The 17,909-nt window shown below is 45.1% G+C and overlaps 1 protein-coding gene across 1 annotated transcript in view; it reads left to right on the forward strand.

The window, feature by feature from the left end:
- The window catches only part of atosa (atos homolog A), a 29,482-nt gene that overhangs the window by 10,056 nt on the left and 1,517 nt on the right, over window positions 1-17,909 (forward strand). Inside the window, exons 2-11 of the mRNA XM_069173383.1 lie at window positions 10,311-10,495; window positions 10,688-10,884; window positions 11,834-11,959; window positions 12,193-14,062; window positions 14,549-14,674; window positions 15,484-15,572; window positions 16,561-16,657; window positions 16,963-17,121; window positions 17,339-17,407; window positions 17,614-17,813. Of these exons, the coding sequence (XP_069029484.1) occupies window positions 10,311-10,495; window positions 10,688-10,884; window positions 11,834-11,959; window positions 12,193-14,062; window positions 14,549-14,674; window positions 15,484-15,572; window positions 16,561-16,657; window positions 16,963-17,121; window positions 17,339-17,407; window positions 17,614-17,813 (3,118 nt within the window). The remainder of the gene's footprint in view (window positions 1-10,310; window positions 10,496-10,687; window positions 10,885-11,833; window positions 11,960-12,192; window positions 14,063-14,548; window positions 14,675-15,483; window positions 15,573-16,560; window positions 16,658-16,962; window positions 17,122-17,338; window positions 17,408-17,613; window positions 17,814-17,909) is intronic.

Below are 17,909 nucleotides of genomic sequence, written 5' to 3' on the forward strand. Positions count from 1 at the left end.
ACACTTTCTGCAACTGAGTAGGGGTTGACAGACGATATCCAAAGTTTATTGGTGAGATATTGCTGGCAGCCAACCTAATATTCGTCTTTCAAATTGAATCTGCATCATGTCTTCCTCACCAGTGATCCCGACCGTTCTTTACAGTCTTCTGGCAAAAACATACCAGTTTCTTGGCAGACTTTTCCATCACTTCCACTCTTCTTTTTTTTTTTTTCTTTTTTTTAATCTTGTAACAAAAGGCAGACAAAAACAGGAAAGGTAAGCTGGCAGTGATGTGTGATTCATGTTATAAAACATTATGGAAACACAGCTGACCTTGTTATTACAGTTTTAAGTTGAGCAGCAATTCTCTGCTCTCCTACCACAGAGACGGAGAACAAAAGCTCGGTCCGTCCAGGGATTCATGCCCGATACTAGAGTGACATAAACACTCAGACACAGCGAGGATAACACACACACACACACACACACACACACACACACACACACACACACACACCTACATAGGCCGAGCTCAGCACACACACAACGCAAGCGTGATCACATAAACAGCTTAACAGACACCGCAGAGAGTCTCAATGTACAGTACAAGGACATGTACAGAGTGAGAGCGCAACGGACGAGCTGTAAACAGTCCTGGTGTGTACACACACGCGCACGCACACACACACACACACACACACACACACACACACACACAGCAGGAGCAGTAATTGTCTTCAAACACAAGCTGCAGCTCACTGTCACTTACAAAGACGCATATTGGGGCAGCTCGTTCCAACACTCAGACACTCTTCAATCACCGTGACGGGAATGTTTAACACAATGTCTCTGTTGCCTTGGTAACACATGTCCCTTTTTTCTTTTTTTTTTTTTAAATTTATTATTATTTCTTCTCCCACTGCCTTTCTTCCCCGGTCAACAGTCATGATCGTTGATCACTGCTCTCTTCCCGTCCCGGGTCAGTCAGCCAGAGAAATGACTGAGGCCGTGCGTCTCTTTTCCTCTGGAGAAACACCTCCTTTTATGTTGGGAAAGCTGCTTTTATTTATTGCTTCAAAGCTGCTCATTTCATTGTGTCTTAAGTCCTGTTGCAGGTTCTGCTTTCACAGGAAATGCAGCAGGAGGGAGACATTTAATGTCCTGTAGGTGGATTGTTGTGGATGATCTGTAGTTACTGAAAATAACAGATGTTGAGAACAAATATATGTAAGTTAAGCTTCTTATTTTTCACAGGTGACCATCTGCCCACCAAACATGTATCAGCTCTTCCTAATTAACATAAAACCAGTGTACAAACCTTTGGCCATCAGTTCCCAGTCCGTCTACATGTTTTCAACAGTGTGCTTGGAAGTCATGATGCATCATAGCTGACTCCTCCTCAGATACTTCTGCTTCGTCTGTTGTCAAAAATTGTCATAGATTTGTTTTTATGCTTTTAAACATGAACTTGACCTCCATGAAGCTGAAAACAGAGACAAAAAAAAAACATTGTCTGGTAAAGAAGTGGGTAAAATAAAATAAAAGCAAACACAATGCGAGCACAAGTGAACTTGATATCACTTCAGCGGGCTGTAATCCAAGTCGAAAAGGTTGCTGGTTCTACGCTGACTGTGCTGCCGTGCGTCCGATGGCAGACATGAATAGAGTCAAGATTTGTGAACAGTTGAACTGCAGTATTTGCTTGGACGCAGCCCTTGATGGCTGACACCCGTAGGAGTCATAATTTGCACAGGAAAACTGTATATTAACCACAAACGTGATTGTACTGCATGCAATGTATGATGCATATCTGGTAACTATCGAGCTGAAACTATTTAAAATGGGCACAGCAAGTCTGGAAAGCTGACATTAGTCAGATTGTGTTACAGGAGACGACATTACCATACATATAGCGTACACGTGGATACCGAGAAGGAGACCGCTCACTCGTGTATTTTCTCTGCTGGCCTTTACTGTTTTGCATATTGTAGGACAGACGGCATGTTCGGGCACACCCTCCTGCGAAGCGCTCATAGAAATAGAGAGCAGGGAAACCACAAGTGAGCAGTTGTAATCCTTCACATGTATAGGAGAAGCAGACACAGTTTTGTTTGTCCTGCAGACCATCTGGTCTCCAAATATAGTCAGTCAGCCTGCAGAACTGGCCATGGGACAGAAAAGACTGTATTGCAAACAATTCCCATAGCGGTAGAAATGCTGTTGCCGGAACTGCTGACACTTCAAATCTGCCACCTGCTTTGCTACCAGTGCATTTGAATACTTTGAAACCGGATATGTGCTTTCATAGTCTCGGTGAAGCCTCAGAGTGGACATTAGGCAGCTTGAAAAGCTCAGCCCTGTCCTGAATTTTAGGGGAGCCCCTTTATAATCCGTGATTTGTCTTTGCTGCGCTTCGGGAAGCAGCTGCACATTAAAGAGTTAGCTTTGCATAGCAGCCACAGCATGTTAAAATCAAAGGAGCAGAGAGCTGCATGTGTGTCAGCATTTTAGAAAGTAACTTGTGGCTGTTGGAACTTTTATGACAGTCTTGCAATCATGATAATTATTCTCATCGTTCCTTACTGAATGACTTGAGGCACTCGCATTAGCCCGTTTTAACATAGCCGTTGCTGGCAGACACCACAAAGACATCAGATAGTTGATTGTCGGAACCTACACTTTGAAATCAGAGAGAGAGAGAGAGAGAGAGAAACAGAAAATGAGAGCGACCAAGTTGTGTCTATATTTATCTCATTGGGGGCTGCAGTAAGGAGATTTATCTTGGAAGAACCGTCACTGTAATCTCCCATTCTGCCTCTGTACTCATTACAGAGGTGCAGCTGTGCGTATGTGTGTTACAGCTGCTTGAATCTTGATTAAAAAAATTTAAAAAAAAAAAAAAAAAAAAAGGTCGTCTCAATTCTCCCATTCAGAATTGAATTTGTGATTTTTGTCTTGAAAATAAAAATATTGCCATCTTTTTGAATACAAGAGAGTTTGTCCAGACTCTGTCGGAGGAAGGCCAGACGGCGCAGCAGCAGTATTTTGGGGCGACGTTTCCTTTGGTTACTGGTGTTCATTTCTGTTGCAACAATGACAAGAAAAGTATGTATATGCTGCTTTTGTTTCTCTTTCAATTCAGCACAAAAGCATACAAGCAAAACAGAACTGTGTGTTAAATTTAGGTTTATTTATGTGTCTTTCTTCCCCTCTGATGACCTAAGGATTTATGCACCAAGGCATTGACAATGTATTACAGTTCTCTAAACTGAGTTACTGTTCATATCTAAAGATGTTGAAATGATCTGCTATAGTCTGTCACCTCTCTTTTATTAAAGAGCACTCTTATCTTCTTCATTTTAAGTCTGGAAATTACATTTCTAGTTAGAGTATCATTTTGGACATCGATGACAAACGACTTGCTGAATATTAGTGTAGATATTAAAGGCAGATTAGTATTAAGAGTATGTGTATGTTTCAAATTTATTAAAATCAAATGTGAGCCGTGTAATGTTTAGGACTTGCAATGCGCGTGATGTTTCACGTTGTAATTTAATAGTGATTCATTTTGTCCATGGAAAAAAATGCGTGACTACGGCAGCCAGAGAGCGCTGCGGTCGCCGAGGGAGAAACATTATGTCCCACTGACGTTCAATAAGTTCCCTGAAGGATTTAAATACTACTTTGCATTGTTGGACTTTGATTTTGGAACTTTACACCTAAATGTCCTGTTCCCGTTTACAACCTCTGCCGTCACTGCGAGCAACCATTCAGCCGAAAGTCGCCAATTAACACAACTGATGGTTAAACTGAAACACTGGTGTTCAAAAAAAGTAGGAGACTGAGCATCAAACTCAATTCACCATTGATTATTGATCAGTGGACGGACTGTCTGATCGGCGCTCCACTAAAACGACTGCATAACTGTGGAAGACTTGCGTGCTAGCTTTTACCTGCAAGATTTGCCCTTTCATTTATTTTTTTAGAAGGGCTTCTTCACAAAACGTCTTTAGAGCTGTAGTCACCTGTGCGTGTTTCTCCTGTTCGACACCGCGACATCTTATCTCTTGGCGACAAACATATTTTTACCTGCAAAGCTCCATAGGAGCCTGTTAACAACGTCTTCTTCTCTTTATGCTCTTTAATGGCGACTGGCAGACGATGGTGGTATATAGTCTTCGACTATTAGAGTATTAAAAAAAAAACATGACTGATCCCTAGATATCAGAGACACTGTGTCTAGCATAAACCGATGTAAAGGCACAACGGCAGCCAATTATACAAAGGCAGCCTGGCTTTGAGTTACATAGTTTGGGAAAACCGTGGAAACCCAAGAAGTCCTTTTTCTTTGTTCAACAGATCTGTCTCATCATGCATACTGTATATGATAAAACTGTTGTATGTAGAGGAGGGAGTCACCTGAAGCACAATAAGATAGTATCACAATATTTAAGTCACCATATGATGTGATTGTGATTTTTGATTGACATTTTGCAATATGCTTATATCGCAATACCACACTGCAATATATTGGGACTCATGACCGTACTTCAGCTGCAAATGGTTAGTTAGTAAAAAATTGTTTTCATGCTGTTCATTTCACCTCAATCATTTTTACTACAGCAAAATGGGATTGTCAGGCGGACCGACTGACCAACACGGTCACAAATACCCGTCGTAAACGTTTCATTTACCCAACAAATGTATTTATTTATGTCATTTATTTATACAATCAAATATTGATACGGGTATTGCCACGTGAAGTATTGTGACACTACGCTGTATTGATATCTTTCCCCACACGTAGTTGCGTAGAATTATGAATAGAAATCACAACCGTGACATCATGCAGCCTGAGGGTTTATGTCCACTCTACGCGTACTGTGGTAAATTCACATCTGCATGTCCATGCATGATTCAAGGTCAGGTCATTCCAGCGCCACATTTTTCATCCACATTTCATCCATTTAGCGCTTTTACACAGAGTGGTGACTTAAGAGCTGCAAGTGCAGAAAAAAACAACCCCCAACAACTTCAGTTTTGAGTCGTTTCCCATCGAGGACATCCGGTGCTGCATCTGATCAGAATGTGGGATTTTTCGGTCGGGAAGGTTGGACCCTCTCGGTTTGCTTCCTTTCACAAGGAGCTAGATATCATTGTGTGTTAAGCTGACATACCTCAGTGAGCCCAGCACACTGCTGCAACTGCTGCACTCAAGCTGCCTGGAAATTGCCTTAATACACAGCCTCCCAGCTGGCTGTTTATCTGCAGTCTGCAGGTCCCCATAAAAATCAAATGTCTATGTATCAACTTAGGACCTCAAAAGATTGTAAACATCAAGACTAAATGAGCCTTTTATATCTCAGAAGTGGCAAATATCCTCTTGTGTCTTAGTTGTCTTGTTTCTCCTCTGGAAATTAGTGAAGTTATATCGATCTTTTGTTCGCTTAGTTTTATTATTTATTCATCTTGATCAAATTGACTCGGCCCCACTAGAGCAGCTTTAGTATCTTGCTCAGGGGGACGTCAGCAGCTGTGGACAGTTCGTCATCACTTTCACAGCCTTTCTGGGCATTTAAAGTGGAACAAAGCAACTACAGGGGCAGTACTCCTGCTATATTTAAAATGGTTTACTTTTCTGACACTTTAAAGTTGATTTTAATATTAGACTTGAATATATCATACAAAGCTAAGTTTACATTTTTCTGTTTTCATCTTGAGGACCGGTCTCACCAGAATAGTAACAGCTTGCCATTTCCTAGCAACCTCTTTTTTTTTTTCTCTCTCTGTGTGTTTTCACATTTAGAACATGTAGTTTCATGACAGTAATGCAGCTGATGCAAATGCAATCTAGTTTAGCTTTTTTTTTTTCTCTTCATTTTGCAAGGTTTCAGAACGTTTGCATGAAATTCACTTGACAGACTGTTTAACTGGGAACATCGTTAAAATGACTTCCTGTCTGCCTTTTGAACGAACTGCGTGTTTCCTATCTGCCCTTTAGACTAGCCGTCTGTCCCTTCCAGTATCTCTGCAGACCTTCTGTCTCTCTGTTTCTGAACTGCGTGTCTTCTCTCTCTCTCCGGTTGCTGCCCTGCAGCACATTATCTCCTCTTTTCTGTGTGTGTGTAACACTGTCTTTGAAAACCAGAAGCCCAGCTGTAGGTGAACTCATCAGTATAGTGTTCCCAGTGAGGCTTTGATGTGTGACTCTTTTTCTTGTCATCTGGCTTTCGGCTGCAGTCTCCAAATCTCCATTTTGCTAATCAAATAATCATTTGAGGCATTTTCAAGTAGGAACATCAAGTCGCTTCTGTTTCTGACTTCTCTTACATAAGGATGTGATGCTTTTCTTTATATCACAGCATAGTAAACTGAATAAGTGGATTTTTGACTGCTAGTCAGCCAGAACAACATTTGAAGTTGTCACTTTGGTCTGTGGGGAAAAGTTCTGTCCTTTTGTAGACAAAACAATTAATTGATGAATGCAGATTAAATGGCAACGGGTAGTTAAACACAGTCCTGTACAAATGGCACCTATAGAGTACAGCAGTGGCTGAGCAGAGGAGGACGTGAGTGGTGGCCATAAGGGTACTTGCACTGCATTCAAATTTGCTTTGAGTGTATGTTTGTGAATGTTTGTGCGTATGTGTAGAGAGCAGAGCAGCTTTTGCCGTAGAAAGAGGGCCAACCACGCAGTGATTGTGTGGCCACAGTGCACAGATTAATGGGTCATATTATCTGAACGTGTGTGTGTGTGTGTGTGTGTGTGTGTGTGTGTGTGTGTGTGTGTGTGTGTGTGTGTGTGTGTGTGTGTGTGTGTGTGTGTGTGTGTCTCCCTGTCTCTCTCTCTCCCTCCGTCCTCCCATCTGTCTCTCTGTTAAAACAGCCACACTACCGGGTACAAAATGTAAAAACTGATCCCAGCTCTGTCTATTCAAATTGCACTTTTCATAATCAATGTCATACAGAAGTACAAGTGTCCAGGAATGTGGTTGTTTTATTGGAGCTCCAACACAAACACGAGCCAAACAAAGCAGTTTGCGAATCCGCTGACATGTTTAACTTGTTTATTTGACTCTCTGACAGGTCTTAGATAACGATGAATCACACCAAAGTGTGTGTCAGTGTGTATCATGGTGTGTTTACTCTGAGCGCTGTGTTGGCTATCGAGACTGACCCCTCTGCTCTTGTCCTGAAGGCCTTTTTTCCATCCCTCATGACTCTTAACTGATCTGTTGGCCTGAGGACATGGAGACAGCTGAGAGGTGTGTCTGTCTGTCTGTCTGTCTGTGTGCCAAACCAGCCGATTTGTAGGCGGGACTGCAGCTGTACTTGGTGGCAGGCGGTCACAGGTCTAATAATAAGACTCCTGAATCTTAATCTGACCCGTTACATAATTCACATCACACGTTATCAGGAGATAGAGGAGAGATCACATGCACATGGCAAAGAGAAACAACAGTTTTCTATTGCGTGTTTGTGTTTTCGGGTGTGTGTCTGTTAAGTGCAGGGTGTATCAGCAAAGCGTCTTATTCAAACACTGGACCTAAACCTGATTATGCTTCCCTCATTGTGATGTTCTCTGTTTGCATTTCTCGACCAGTGCCAGTAGTTGCTATGGTACTTTTCTTACTGAATGCAGGGGAACCGGTGGGGTTTTGAAAATAGACTAAATGACATCACACACACACAGGGAGAGCTCAAAAACAAATTAAAGATCGAGAGGAACGATGCTTCACAGACATATATTGATTCAAAAAGTATGCAAACAAACTAATGAAAGACAATACTGACATTTTAAGGAGATGGACGGGCTGCAAGGAATTGGTCACGGTCCAGTGGGAAAGAGGAAAAGGCAGGATTGAACATTGAACCCAGCTTAATGATTGGTAAACCGAGCTGATTGTTGCATAAATTCCCAAATGATATTAACCAGCTGTACCAGCGGTAGGATTAAACACATTACAAAGGAAGGTGATCTGTAGCTACACTATAAAGTGTCAGTGATGGTCATTATTTTTTTTGTTTTGTGTCTTTGCAAAGTTCCCCTACATCTTCGCCCTTTTGTGTTGTTCTGCATCCTGATCACCTCCCAACTTCTATTTAAGCTTCGTCTCTTTGTGTTGGTCTGTGAGTGAGTGTGAAGGCCTCATAGGAATGTTCTTGTTCACGCACTACGCCCTAATGAATGACAGCTCTCATCTAAGCATATGCAGGCCGGGCCCCTTAACCAAAGCCTCCATCCCTCGTCCTCTTGTCCTGCTCTGCATGTGTGTGTGTGTGTGTTGCTGTGAGCCACTGTGTCTTTATCTGTTAGTGTCCATGTGTGTTTTTACCATGTGGGATTTAGGAATGTATGTATGTGTTCTGGGGGGTCACCTTTCCTAGACAGCAGCAATCTGACACCCACTGTGCACATATGAATTAGGCCTCTGTTACTGTGTGTGTGTGTGTGTGTGTGTGTGTGTGTGTGTGTGTGTGTGTTTTCAAGAGGGGTTAGGGGAGCACACCACTTCTCAGGTTGTTTTCCTCCTGCAACCTTAATCACTCTTTTTTTCTTTACGTCTCCCTCTTCATCCATCCGTGCTTCCTTTCTCTTCCTTTCTCTTTTGCCTCTGACCTCAGCTTCAGACCAAATCCTGACAGCACCAGGAACTGGATCCTTATCCAGTACAGACCAGCAGCTGCAAATCAGAGCCCACTATATCCAGTATGCTCAAGCCAACAACCATGTATAGGTGATGGACTTTCACCTTGGGTGTTGACCTTTGTCATATATTACTCCCTCTCTCCTGTGTCTTGCAGTCTTTCTCTCCTCACCGTTGGTCTTTTGTTCAAGCCTTTTCCGTTTGTGGCCCATAAAGAAAAGGAGATTGCCTGTGAATATAGCCTCCCATCTCTTTCACCCTGCGCTTATTCAGCCTACAGCTGGCTAACACAGCCCCCTCCTGGTATCACTCCCTCCCTCCCTCCCTCATGTTTTGTGTTGGACTGCTTCTCTCTCTCCACGTGCAGCAGCAGCAGCAGCAGCAGCAGCTCAAAGGCATGTAGGAGGAGTTCCCTGTGAGGAATGTGCGTGACTGGCAGGCTGACTAGATACGTACTCACACATGCATACAGCAGCAGCTCATAGCTCACACTTCTGCGGAGCCAGTTGAGAGAGACTCTGTTCCAGCCAGCTTCTCTCTGGTGGGAGGGGGACAGGGTGTGCTTGTGTGTCTGTACTTCTATCCTTGTGGGGACAAGAGTGTCACAGGGAAAACAGAGGCGAAATCTGACTTCAGTTTGGTCATATTTAGAAAAATGTCGGGGTTACAGGAGCTGCTGTGATTCTCTGTGCTGCTGTGTATCAGCTGACCTCCTGTGGGATTCTGGGAGTTTTCTCTGGAGGAGTGCAGGAGATGGAGAGCAAAGACAGGCTCTTCAACAGTCTGCTATAAATATACCTGCTTAAGATCTAAGCTTCAATTATAACACCAACCACAGGTTTCTGTTAATTTTGTTGAGGCAGGAGACGAACCAACAAGCCAGTGTAGTAACACTTCACTTGTAACCTCATGCATACAGTCACAGCCCCCCGTCTAAATTCACCTACTGTCCATAATAATGTACAATAGAGTGGCTCAGTGTGAGCTACATTTTGAATATGACAGCTAGCTGGTTATTTATTGTCAGTAGCCTTTGTGCTTCTATATAACTGTTCATTTGAACTGAGTCATGGGGGAGTAGTTTCTTCCAATCCAGTGAAAGGTTGATTCAGCCCTCCTCTTTCCTGCCAGCCCCACCCGCACCACCCTGCACAGACTGGTGCAGCACACACACACACACACACACACACACACACACACACACACACACACACACACACACACACACACACACACACACAATATTTCTGACCTGGACTGTCCTCATGTATCTAGTTGAGTTTTTGTTTATAGCTTGAGTGTGAATAATATCACCACAAGAGAGGGAACAGTCAGTGTGTGGCTTCACCCCTCAGCTCAGCAGACATGGAGGGTCTAAATATATTCCTTTGAAGCAGCCAAACTGGAAAGGTTGTGTCATCCGCTGCTTTCCCCCCCACACCCCTTCGTTAAACAAGCCTTTCCAGCCGGAGTTAAATGGCAACATCCACTTAAGCAAGAACCTAAACAAAAGATGTTCAGGCAGACATCACTGCAGTTAAGGTGGCTTTCTGATGTCAGTCAAATCAGCAAATTAGTTTAATTTCTCCTTTCCTCAAACCGGTTCCTTGATTTCTGTTCAGTTGTGAGTTGAGGTGAAGAATATGCTGATCGTCTGTTTCTTTGTCTCATCCGATCTAGATGCAACAGAGGAGTTTTTCGAGTACGATGCTGAGGAGTTCTTGGTGTTCCTGACCTTGCTCATCACAGAGGGAAGGACACCAGAATATTCTGTGAAGGGCAGGACTGAGGGGCTGCACTGTCCACCAGCCCAGTCAGCCATGCCTCCTCTTCACAAGCACGAATGCAGCGACAAACTGCCTCAGGTAGCACACCTGCTCATAAAGCTGTTTCTGGTGCATTTGTATGCATGTGTGTGTGAGTGGATTTGAAGAGTGTTCACTCAGCGCTAAGTGAGGCTCTTTTGGGTCCCATCTGCTTTGCCCCGAAATGTCAAGATCCCCTTGTTGACACTCGCTAATGAACACTAACCCTCCACCTTTTGTGTGCGTGTCCAGTGTCGGCAGGCGAGGCGCACCCGCTCTGAGGTGATCCTGCTTTGGAAGAACAGCATTCCCATCATGATCGAGGTCATGCTCTTGCCAGACTGTTGCTATGGCGACGAGTGCCCCCCGAGTGACCCCATCAGCGACCCGGTCATCAAACAAGATGCTCTGCTGCTGGAGAGATGGACCCTGCAGCCAATTCCAAGACAGTAAGGCACACACCTACACACACACACACACACACACACACACACTACACACACACACACACACACAAACTGCACTATTTTAAACATGGGCAAAGTGCACTTTTGTCAGTTTCTTATAAAACACTCTGACAGCTACATACATACAAACACGACTGTGCTCAGAAACACAAAGACGAGAGACACAGTACGTTGCTGCCTCCCTCCTCCCATTGTTTGGTTATTTTTACTGCTTGCACAACAAGGGATCTCGCATACCCTGCTTACTCTGACATGTAGTTTGTTCATGCAATATAATTTGAAACGCAATGAAATTCTTCAGCTGATTTAACCCCCTAAAAAACATCTCCTTGAGTTCATCGAGTTCAAGTAACTTCATTGACCATTCGCACAAGTACAGAAAAAAAAAGTAGTTTCATTCTTGCACAGTTGTCTTAGTGAAAGTAAAAACATGAAACAACAATAGTTGGAGGCAATGAGTAGTAGAACTGTAGATAATTTACAGTATCATATACTGGATGTAGAAATTGAGCTAAAATCTAATAAAGAAATCCACATAAAGACATAAATACGTATTTGTAAATTTGTTCATACTGTGTACATGCTGCTGTGACAACTAAATTTCCCCACTGTGGGATTAATAAAGTCTAATCTAAATATAGACCTAAAAATAGCTTAAATATATGGAACATATAGAGTGCCTGGGGTGTTCCATAAAATGGTGATGAAATGTAAACATAAAATAATAGTAATAGTAAAGATCCAGATAATTGGTTTGGTACTCGGGGGGTTAATTAGCCAGAAACATTGGCCCACTTTCCATGTCGCATGTGTAGGAACAGGAAACACTTTGTGTTTGAAGAAAAAAAAAAAACACTCATTCCTTAACCGTCTTCTCATTAACCTGACATACTGGCACACTTCCTCCTCCCTCTAACTGTGTTTCTATTAGGAGCGGCGATCGTTTCATTGAGGAGAAGACCCTGCTGTTGGCTGTTCGCTCCTACGTCTTCTTCTCCCAGCTCAGCGCCTGGCTCAGCGCCTCACATGGCATCGTCCCCAGAAACATCCTGTACAGGTCAGACGTAACACACACTGAAGACTCTGATGCTGTTGAGCTGAAGGCTTTTCTGCTAGCATGTCGGACTACAGAAATAAAGCTTCAGGAAACCAGCTAAAATTATGTTCGTATCAGATTTATATGCGGGTGCAATCTTGTGTACTGTGCAGTTTTGAAGTGGAATCACAGCTCTGACAGTGTAAGAGTAAACAGGGCCCCGTTTGTTGAATCTCACTCTCTCTGTCCAACAGGATCAGTGCTGCTGATGAGGAGTTGGTGTGGCAGTTTTCTCAACCGCCTTCAGAGCACATCTTCCCCGTCCCCAATGTATCCCAGAGTGTCGCGCTGCAGGTTCGTGTCCAGTCGCTGCCCCGACAGCCCACCTATCCCACGCTGGCCTGCAGCATCCACACCGGCCTTGCTCCGCTCTACAGCAAGACTCCCAGCCTCAGCCCAACCCTCAACAGCCATGGTGGCCTGCCCACCCTCAAAAAGAGCCAGGACCCCAGCAAAGACAACCTTCTTCACAACTCCACCATGTACAGCAAGAGCTCCAACTCCATGTCAGGCCTTCTCCTCAACGGCTTACCCATTCCTAATCTGCCCATCAACAACATCCCCATTAACAGCCTCCCTCACACTGCTGTGCCACATCCCTACACCAAGAAGAGCCAGGAGCCCGGTGAAAACCACGCGTATCAGAACGGCGACCTTCCGCAGGTCAACGTACCCCAACGTCAGGGCTCACCGCTGTTCCACCGGCCCTCTCACTCCCCCACGCCCTCCCGCTCCCACTCTCCCTCCCCACTTCCCACAAGTAAAGCAGGGAAGTGGCTGTACTCAGCCCTGAATGGTTCGTCCGACCCCACACAAGTAGAGGACTATGGTCCTGGTACCAACAGCAGTGATAGGTCAAAGACTCCCATCCCTGAGCCGCTGAGAACTTTTAAGAATTTTTCCTTGGCCGAACCCCCCCGCTGCCCCTCCCCGCGACCCGCTGTAACCGAAACAAACCCCTTGATCGGCTCCCTGCTGCAGGAGAGACAGGAAGTGATCGCCCGCATTGCACAAAGGCTCAACTTCTGTGACCCGACAGCGCCGCCGCTCCCTCCCGGGCTTTTTGCTTCTGAAAACCCTCCCAAAGCCATGTGGGGCAGTAACCACGACGACATAACTGCCAGTAAGACCAAAGAGCCCGAGGTACCACCGTATGAGTCCACGGGACGTGCGTTCACCCCGTTCAACACACCTGTGACCGACGCGTCTCTCGGCAAACGAGAGACCTCGTCCCCCAAACCTGCGGCCTGCAGGAAGCTGAAAATGACTGAGACAAGAGACAAGGAGGAGGAGAGGAATGGGGAGAAAGACAGAAACAGAGAGAAGGAGAAGGACAGGGAGAGGGAGAGAGACGGCTCCCTCATTGCACAGGCAGTACAAGACATTACTAGGCTCATCCAGGAGAGACTGTCTGTCCCCTCTCTGTCCCCCAGGCACAGCAGAAGCGGCAGCCCTCTGCACCACACGCACACAACAACAGTCACCCACACGGTCCGCACGTACTCGCAAACATCACACATCCCACAGGTCTCGCACACTGCCACCAACGGCTACATCAACGGCCACGTACCCAGCCACGAACCTCACAGAGGCAGCACGCACACCGCTGCCACACACACGCCCTTTTGCACAGACAAGCCCCACGTTGATCCGGGGACCGGAAGCCGCTCTCCCCGGGCCCAAAATGGTGCTCAGTTTACACTTGAAGAACCCTCATTCAGAGGCCAGGCCTACACCCAGGCTGGTCAGCGTTTACGAACTTGCCCGCAGGAAAAGCTCAGAGTCAGGACACCCAGCAGCCATGAGACCCCCTCATCCTCCCCTCTCCTTGGGAACGGCCCAAGGAATGCCCAGATTTTTAGCTGGATTTACGACGACGCCAGCCCAGCCACGAACTGTAACAGAAGCCACCACCACAGCAAGCCTCAGCCTCAGCCTCAGTCCCAGATGCAGAACTGTGCGCCAGCCCAGGCCTCTGCTCTCCAGGATGAGAACCAGGCGCCCTCGGAGTCTGGATGCTCCAGCACATCCAGTCCGGACATGACGCCGCCTACTACTGTCCTCGTAAGGAACTTGTCCGTACATTTACGCATAGTAGTCTATCTAGTAATCCACAACTGCGACGGATTGTTCCACCAATCCTATATGTCATTTTTACTCTGGTTTTTGTACGTATTAAACAAATAAGATGAGGTGTTGAGTTATAGATGTGGTGGTAGGGAAGAGAAGCATATTACCTTTTGGACAGAGTTACTGTATCCGATATTTACGCTAATGTTGGCTAACTGGCAATAGCGTTATCTTCACTGTACCATCATGGAAACAATATTGAATTTCTAATCTAATTGTCAGCAAGGTGAATGAGCTTATTTACCAAAATGGCAAACTCCTCCATTAATTTCAGCAACAGTCAGCATGCTTTAAATGTAACATCCACACAGGACAGGAGCTCCTGCTTCATATCGTCTTGTGAGGAGCCCGATATCATGAATGCAGCTGATTTCCATTGACTTGCAGCTGTCCTAATCTCTCTCCACTTCTGTGCTCCAGCGAGCTCACAGCCCCTCCCCTCTGCGTCCCTGCAACAGCTGGAAGAAACAGAATCGCCACTCGTTAGACGCCACCGCGACCAAGGCCTTCCACCCCTGCACTGGCCTGCCTCTGCTCTCCAGCCCCGTAAGAAACACACGCGTGCACGTTAGCTTCCATCTGCTCAGTGAAACTCGCTGTCACGCTCCACTTCTAGTTTGTGGAGATGACTCCTCTCACACGCAGGCTTACGTCAAACACCTGATGACTTCGCCGTGATTAGTAATCACAACTCGCAGCGCCGTCACCAGTGAAAGCCCCCTGCACCCGTGAACCTTAGTCAGTAGTAGACTTGAAAATATCTGGCAGCTGTTTTTATTTTTTTTTAAATTTTATTGCTGCTTACTAGGTATCCCGAGTTCATGTACACGCAGATACACACATATAAGTCTGTATTTATAAGGCATGTGACATCAAGTTTCATAATCACACTTCCTGTCTCCGGATCACTTTCACTCACATAAACACTAATGAGGGCACACGCACATACACACACACACACACACACACACACACACACACACACACACACACACACACACACACACACACACACACGCGCGCGCTCAGATAAGATGAACTCTTGTGGGAACAAAACCTCACACATACACATTTATGTTCTCCTTATTGTACAAAATACAGTCATATGTTAACATCGGAAATCTTTATCACGACTTTAATGGCTTTTAGATTAAATTCAATTGTTTTATTTAGAAAATATTGTTTTCATGTTTTAGGGGTTTAATGAGAGATTTTACAACAAACTTTTTCTGTTATTGGGAACTTTGAAGTCTCTCTCCTGTGATCTAAAAAGCTAAATGGATATGTCACAAGCTCAAACCTGTGATACCATGTCGGCTGCTCGGTGTTAATCCTGTCCTGTGTGTCTGCTGCAGGTTCCTCAGAGGAAAAATCAAACAGGTTACTTTGACCTGGACACCTCTCTGGCTGGCTGTAAGGGTTTGCCTTGGGCCTCTGGGAAAAGGTACGCGTTGACTCACCTGGGATCTCTGTGACTGTAGTTACAAAGCTCTCGCTCGGTTTGTCCACAAGGTCAGGGTGTTCTCACTGATCTAATAAAGCCCGAATAGCAGTTACAGAACAAAGAATTTGTTTCTCTCATAGTCGCCTCCCACATTATCTGTTGATTATAGTACCATCTGGATGTGGTTACTCATACACAACATAATATTTCAAGCTATTTGTTTTTCTCACTTTGTAGCGTTTCAGCTGCTAGTGTGTGTAACGGAAAACAAGGGAAACTTTTTTTATTATTATTATTTTTTTTACTTCACGGCCAATATTACTTGGGCTCTATCTTGGAGAAGACATTTGGTTACAGTTTATCACATCCAAACCCTCAGAAACAACAGCAGTAGATGAACAGTGGCATAAAGAAGTGTTGTCTTTGTTTTAAGAGATGAGACAATAACAGTGTTCTCACTGGAAAGGTGAGGTCAGCCTCATTCTGCTGACTTTTCCGCTCACGCTGCCACCTGCTGAAGCTCTGCTGTACTGTGACTATATCCAGAAGCAGGCAGCTCAAAATGGCAGACTGAACTGAACAGGCTTTATAATACTCAGAGCTCCATGGCTCTGCCTACACACAGCAGATGTGGGTGGAAGCTCACTGCTGCTTTTTTTTTTACAAAAGCAGATGTTTGAGTTTTGGCATTTTGGGTTAAAAGTTCATTTCAGCCAACGGACAAGTTCAGGTCAATCCGGCTGAGGCGAGCAAACGCCACCAAAATCCAATTTGGAGGCGTCACGCCTCCAAATTGGATTTTCTTGTCTTGGATTAAAAATTATACGTGACTCAAGATTTGTGTGTTAGACCAGTGGGCACAAATGAAAGTGAATTAAGATGTCAGCATCGCATACATAGGAAGTTCTATTCAGACGTGTAAGCAGTTTAAGATGCTCTTAACAGTACATTGGAAATAAGTTAATCCGTGTGTGTTTTAACTCTTCAGGGTGTGTCCAAAAAGAGAGGTGTACACGGATGAGTCCCAGCAGCTGTTCAGTGCCAGTGCTCCACCTGCCAGTCTCAGCCTGCTGGGAAACTTTGAGGTACAACACACTCCGGATCATCCGTCTTCTTCACTCATCATTGTTGACGACAGCTCGCGTTCATTGGCACCATTCGGTGTCTCTAAATGACTCAAATCTAAATAGGAATTATTTGAGCTGCCACACATCTTTGAGGCAGAAAGTCTGAAGTGTAACCATCATGCGGCAGTTGTAGATTTTTCAGCGTGATGGTGAAAAATGCAGCGAAAAAGTCAAAGTGAGAATCACAGAGTGTGTGTGTGTGTGTGTGTGTGTGTGTCGGCCTGTGAGGCCAAATCTTGACAAACTGAAGTGTGTTTCATTAGGAGTGCGTCCTGAACAACCGCCTGGAGCCTTTAGGGATGGTGGAGGGCTTCACAGCAGAGGTTGGAGCCAGCGGATCCTTCTGCCCCAGTCACCTGACCTTACCTGTGGATGTGTCATTCTACAGTGTCTCCGATGACAACGCTCCCTCACCATATATGGCAAGATTACTTACTCCAGTAAACAAATAAGGCAGCCTTGAATTCTAGCCTGCAGCAGAGCCTAGAGATGAAACAGTCCCTATACTGTGTGTGTGTGTGTGTGTGTGTGTGTGTGTGTGTGTGTGTGTGTGTGTGTGTGTGTGTGTGTGTGTGTGTGCGCGTGTGTGTGTACTCCTGCGTCTTCATTTTGTCACACCGTTATTGTGTTTTCTCACAGGGTGTGATTAACCTAGAGTCCCTGGGAAAGAGGGGTTACCGTGTCCCTCCATCAGGAACCATACAAGTGGTGAGGATTTTTGTTTTCACAGTTGGAGAAATGCTCTCTGAAATATCTGCATCACAGTGTACTCATGGCTACCAACAAAGAGCAGATTACATCAAGTAACAAAAGGAAACAGAGACTCCTAGTGGTTGTAGAGGAAAATGCATCATTCCAGGGCTTGTTTTTCATCGTCTCTTAACGCTGTCCTTCTCTCTGGTTAAATCTCTCAGACCTTATTCAACCCTAACAAGACGGTGGTAAAGATGTTCGTTGTGATGTACGACCTACGAGCCATGCCAGCCGGACACCAGACCTTCCTACGTCAGAGGACCTTCTCTGTTCCCGTCCGCCGTGACCCAAACAGTCAGACCAGCAGGAAGCCCCTCACCCTGGGCCAGGGACGCACCTTGCGCTACCTCGTTCATCTGAGGTGAGATGGCTGTTTTTAAAGCGGTATTTATACAGCAGCGCTGAGGTTTCCTCCTCCCTTGCTCGTCCTCCCTGTCCCACATCTCGCCCTTTTGTC

Source organism: Embiotoca jacksoni, unplaced genomic scaffold (assembly GCF_022577435.1).
Source record: "Embiotoca jacksoni isolate LCO1_2020_lvr unplaced genomic scaffold, fEmbJac1.0.p SCAF_6, whole genome shotgun sequence".
NCBI lineage: Eukaryota > Metazoa > Chordata > Actinopteri > Embiotocidae > Embiotoca > Embiotoca jacksoni.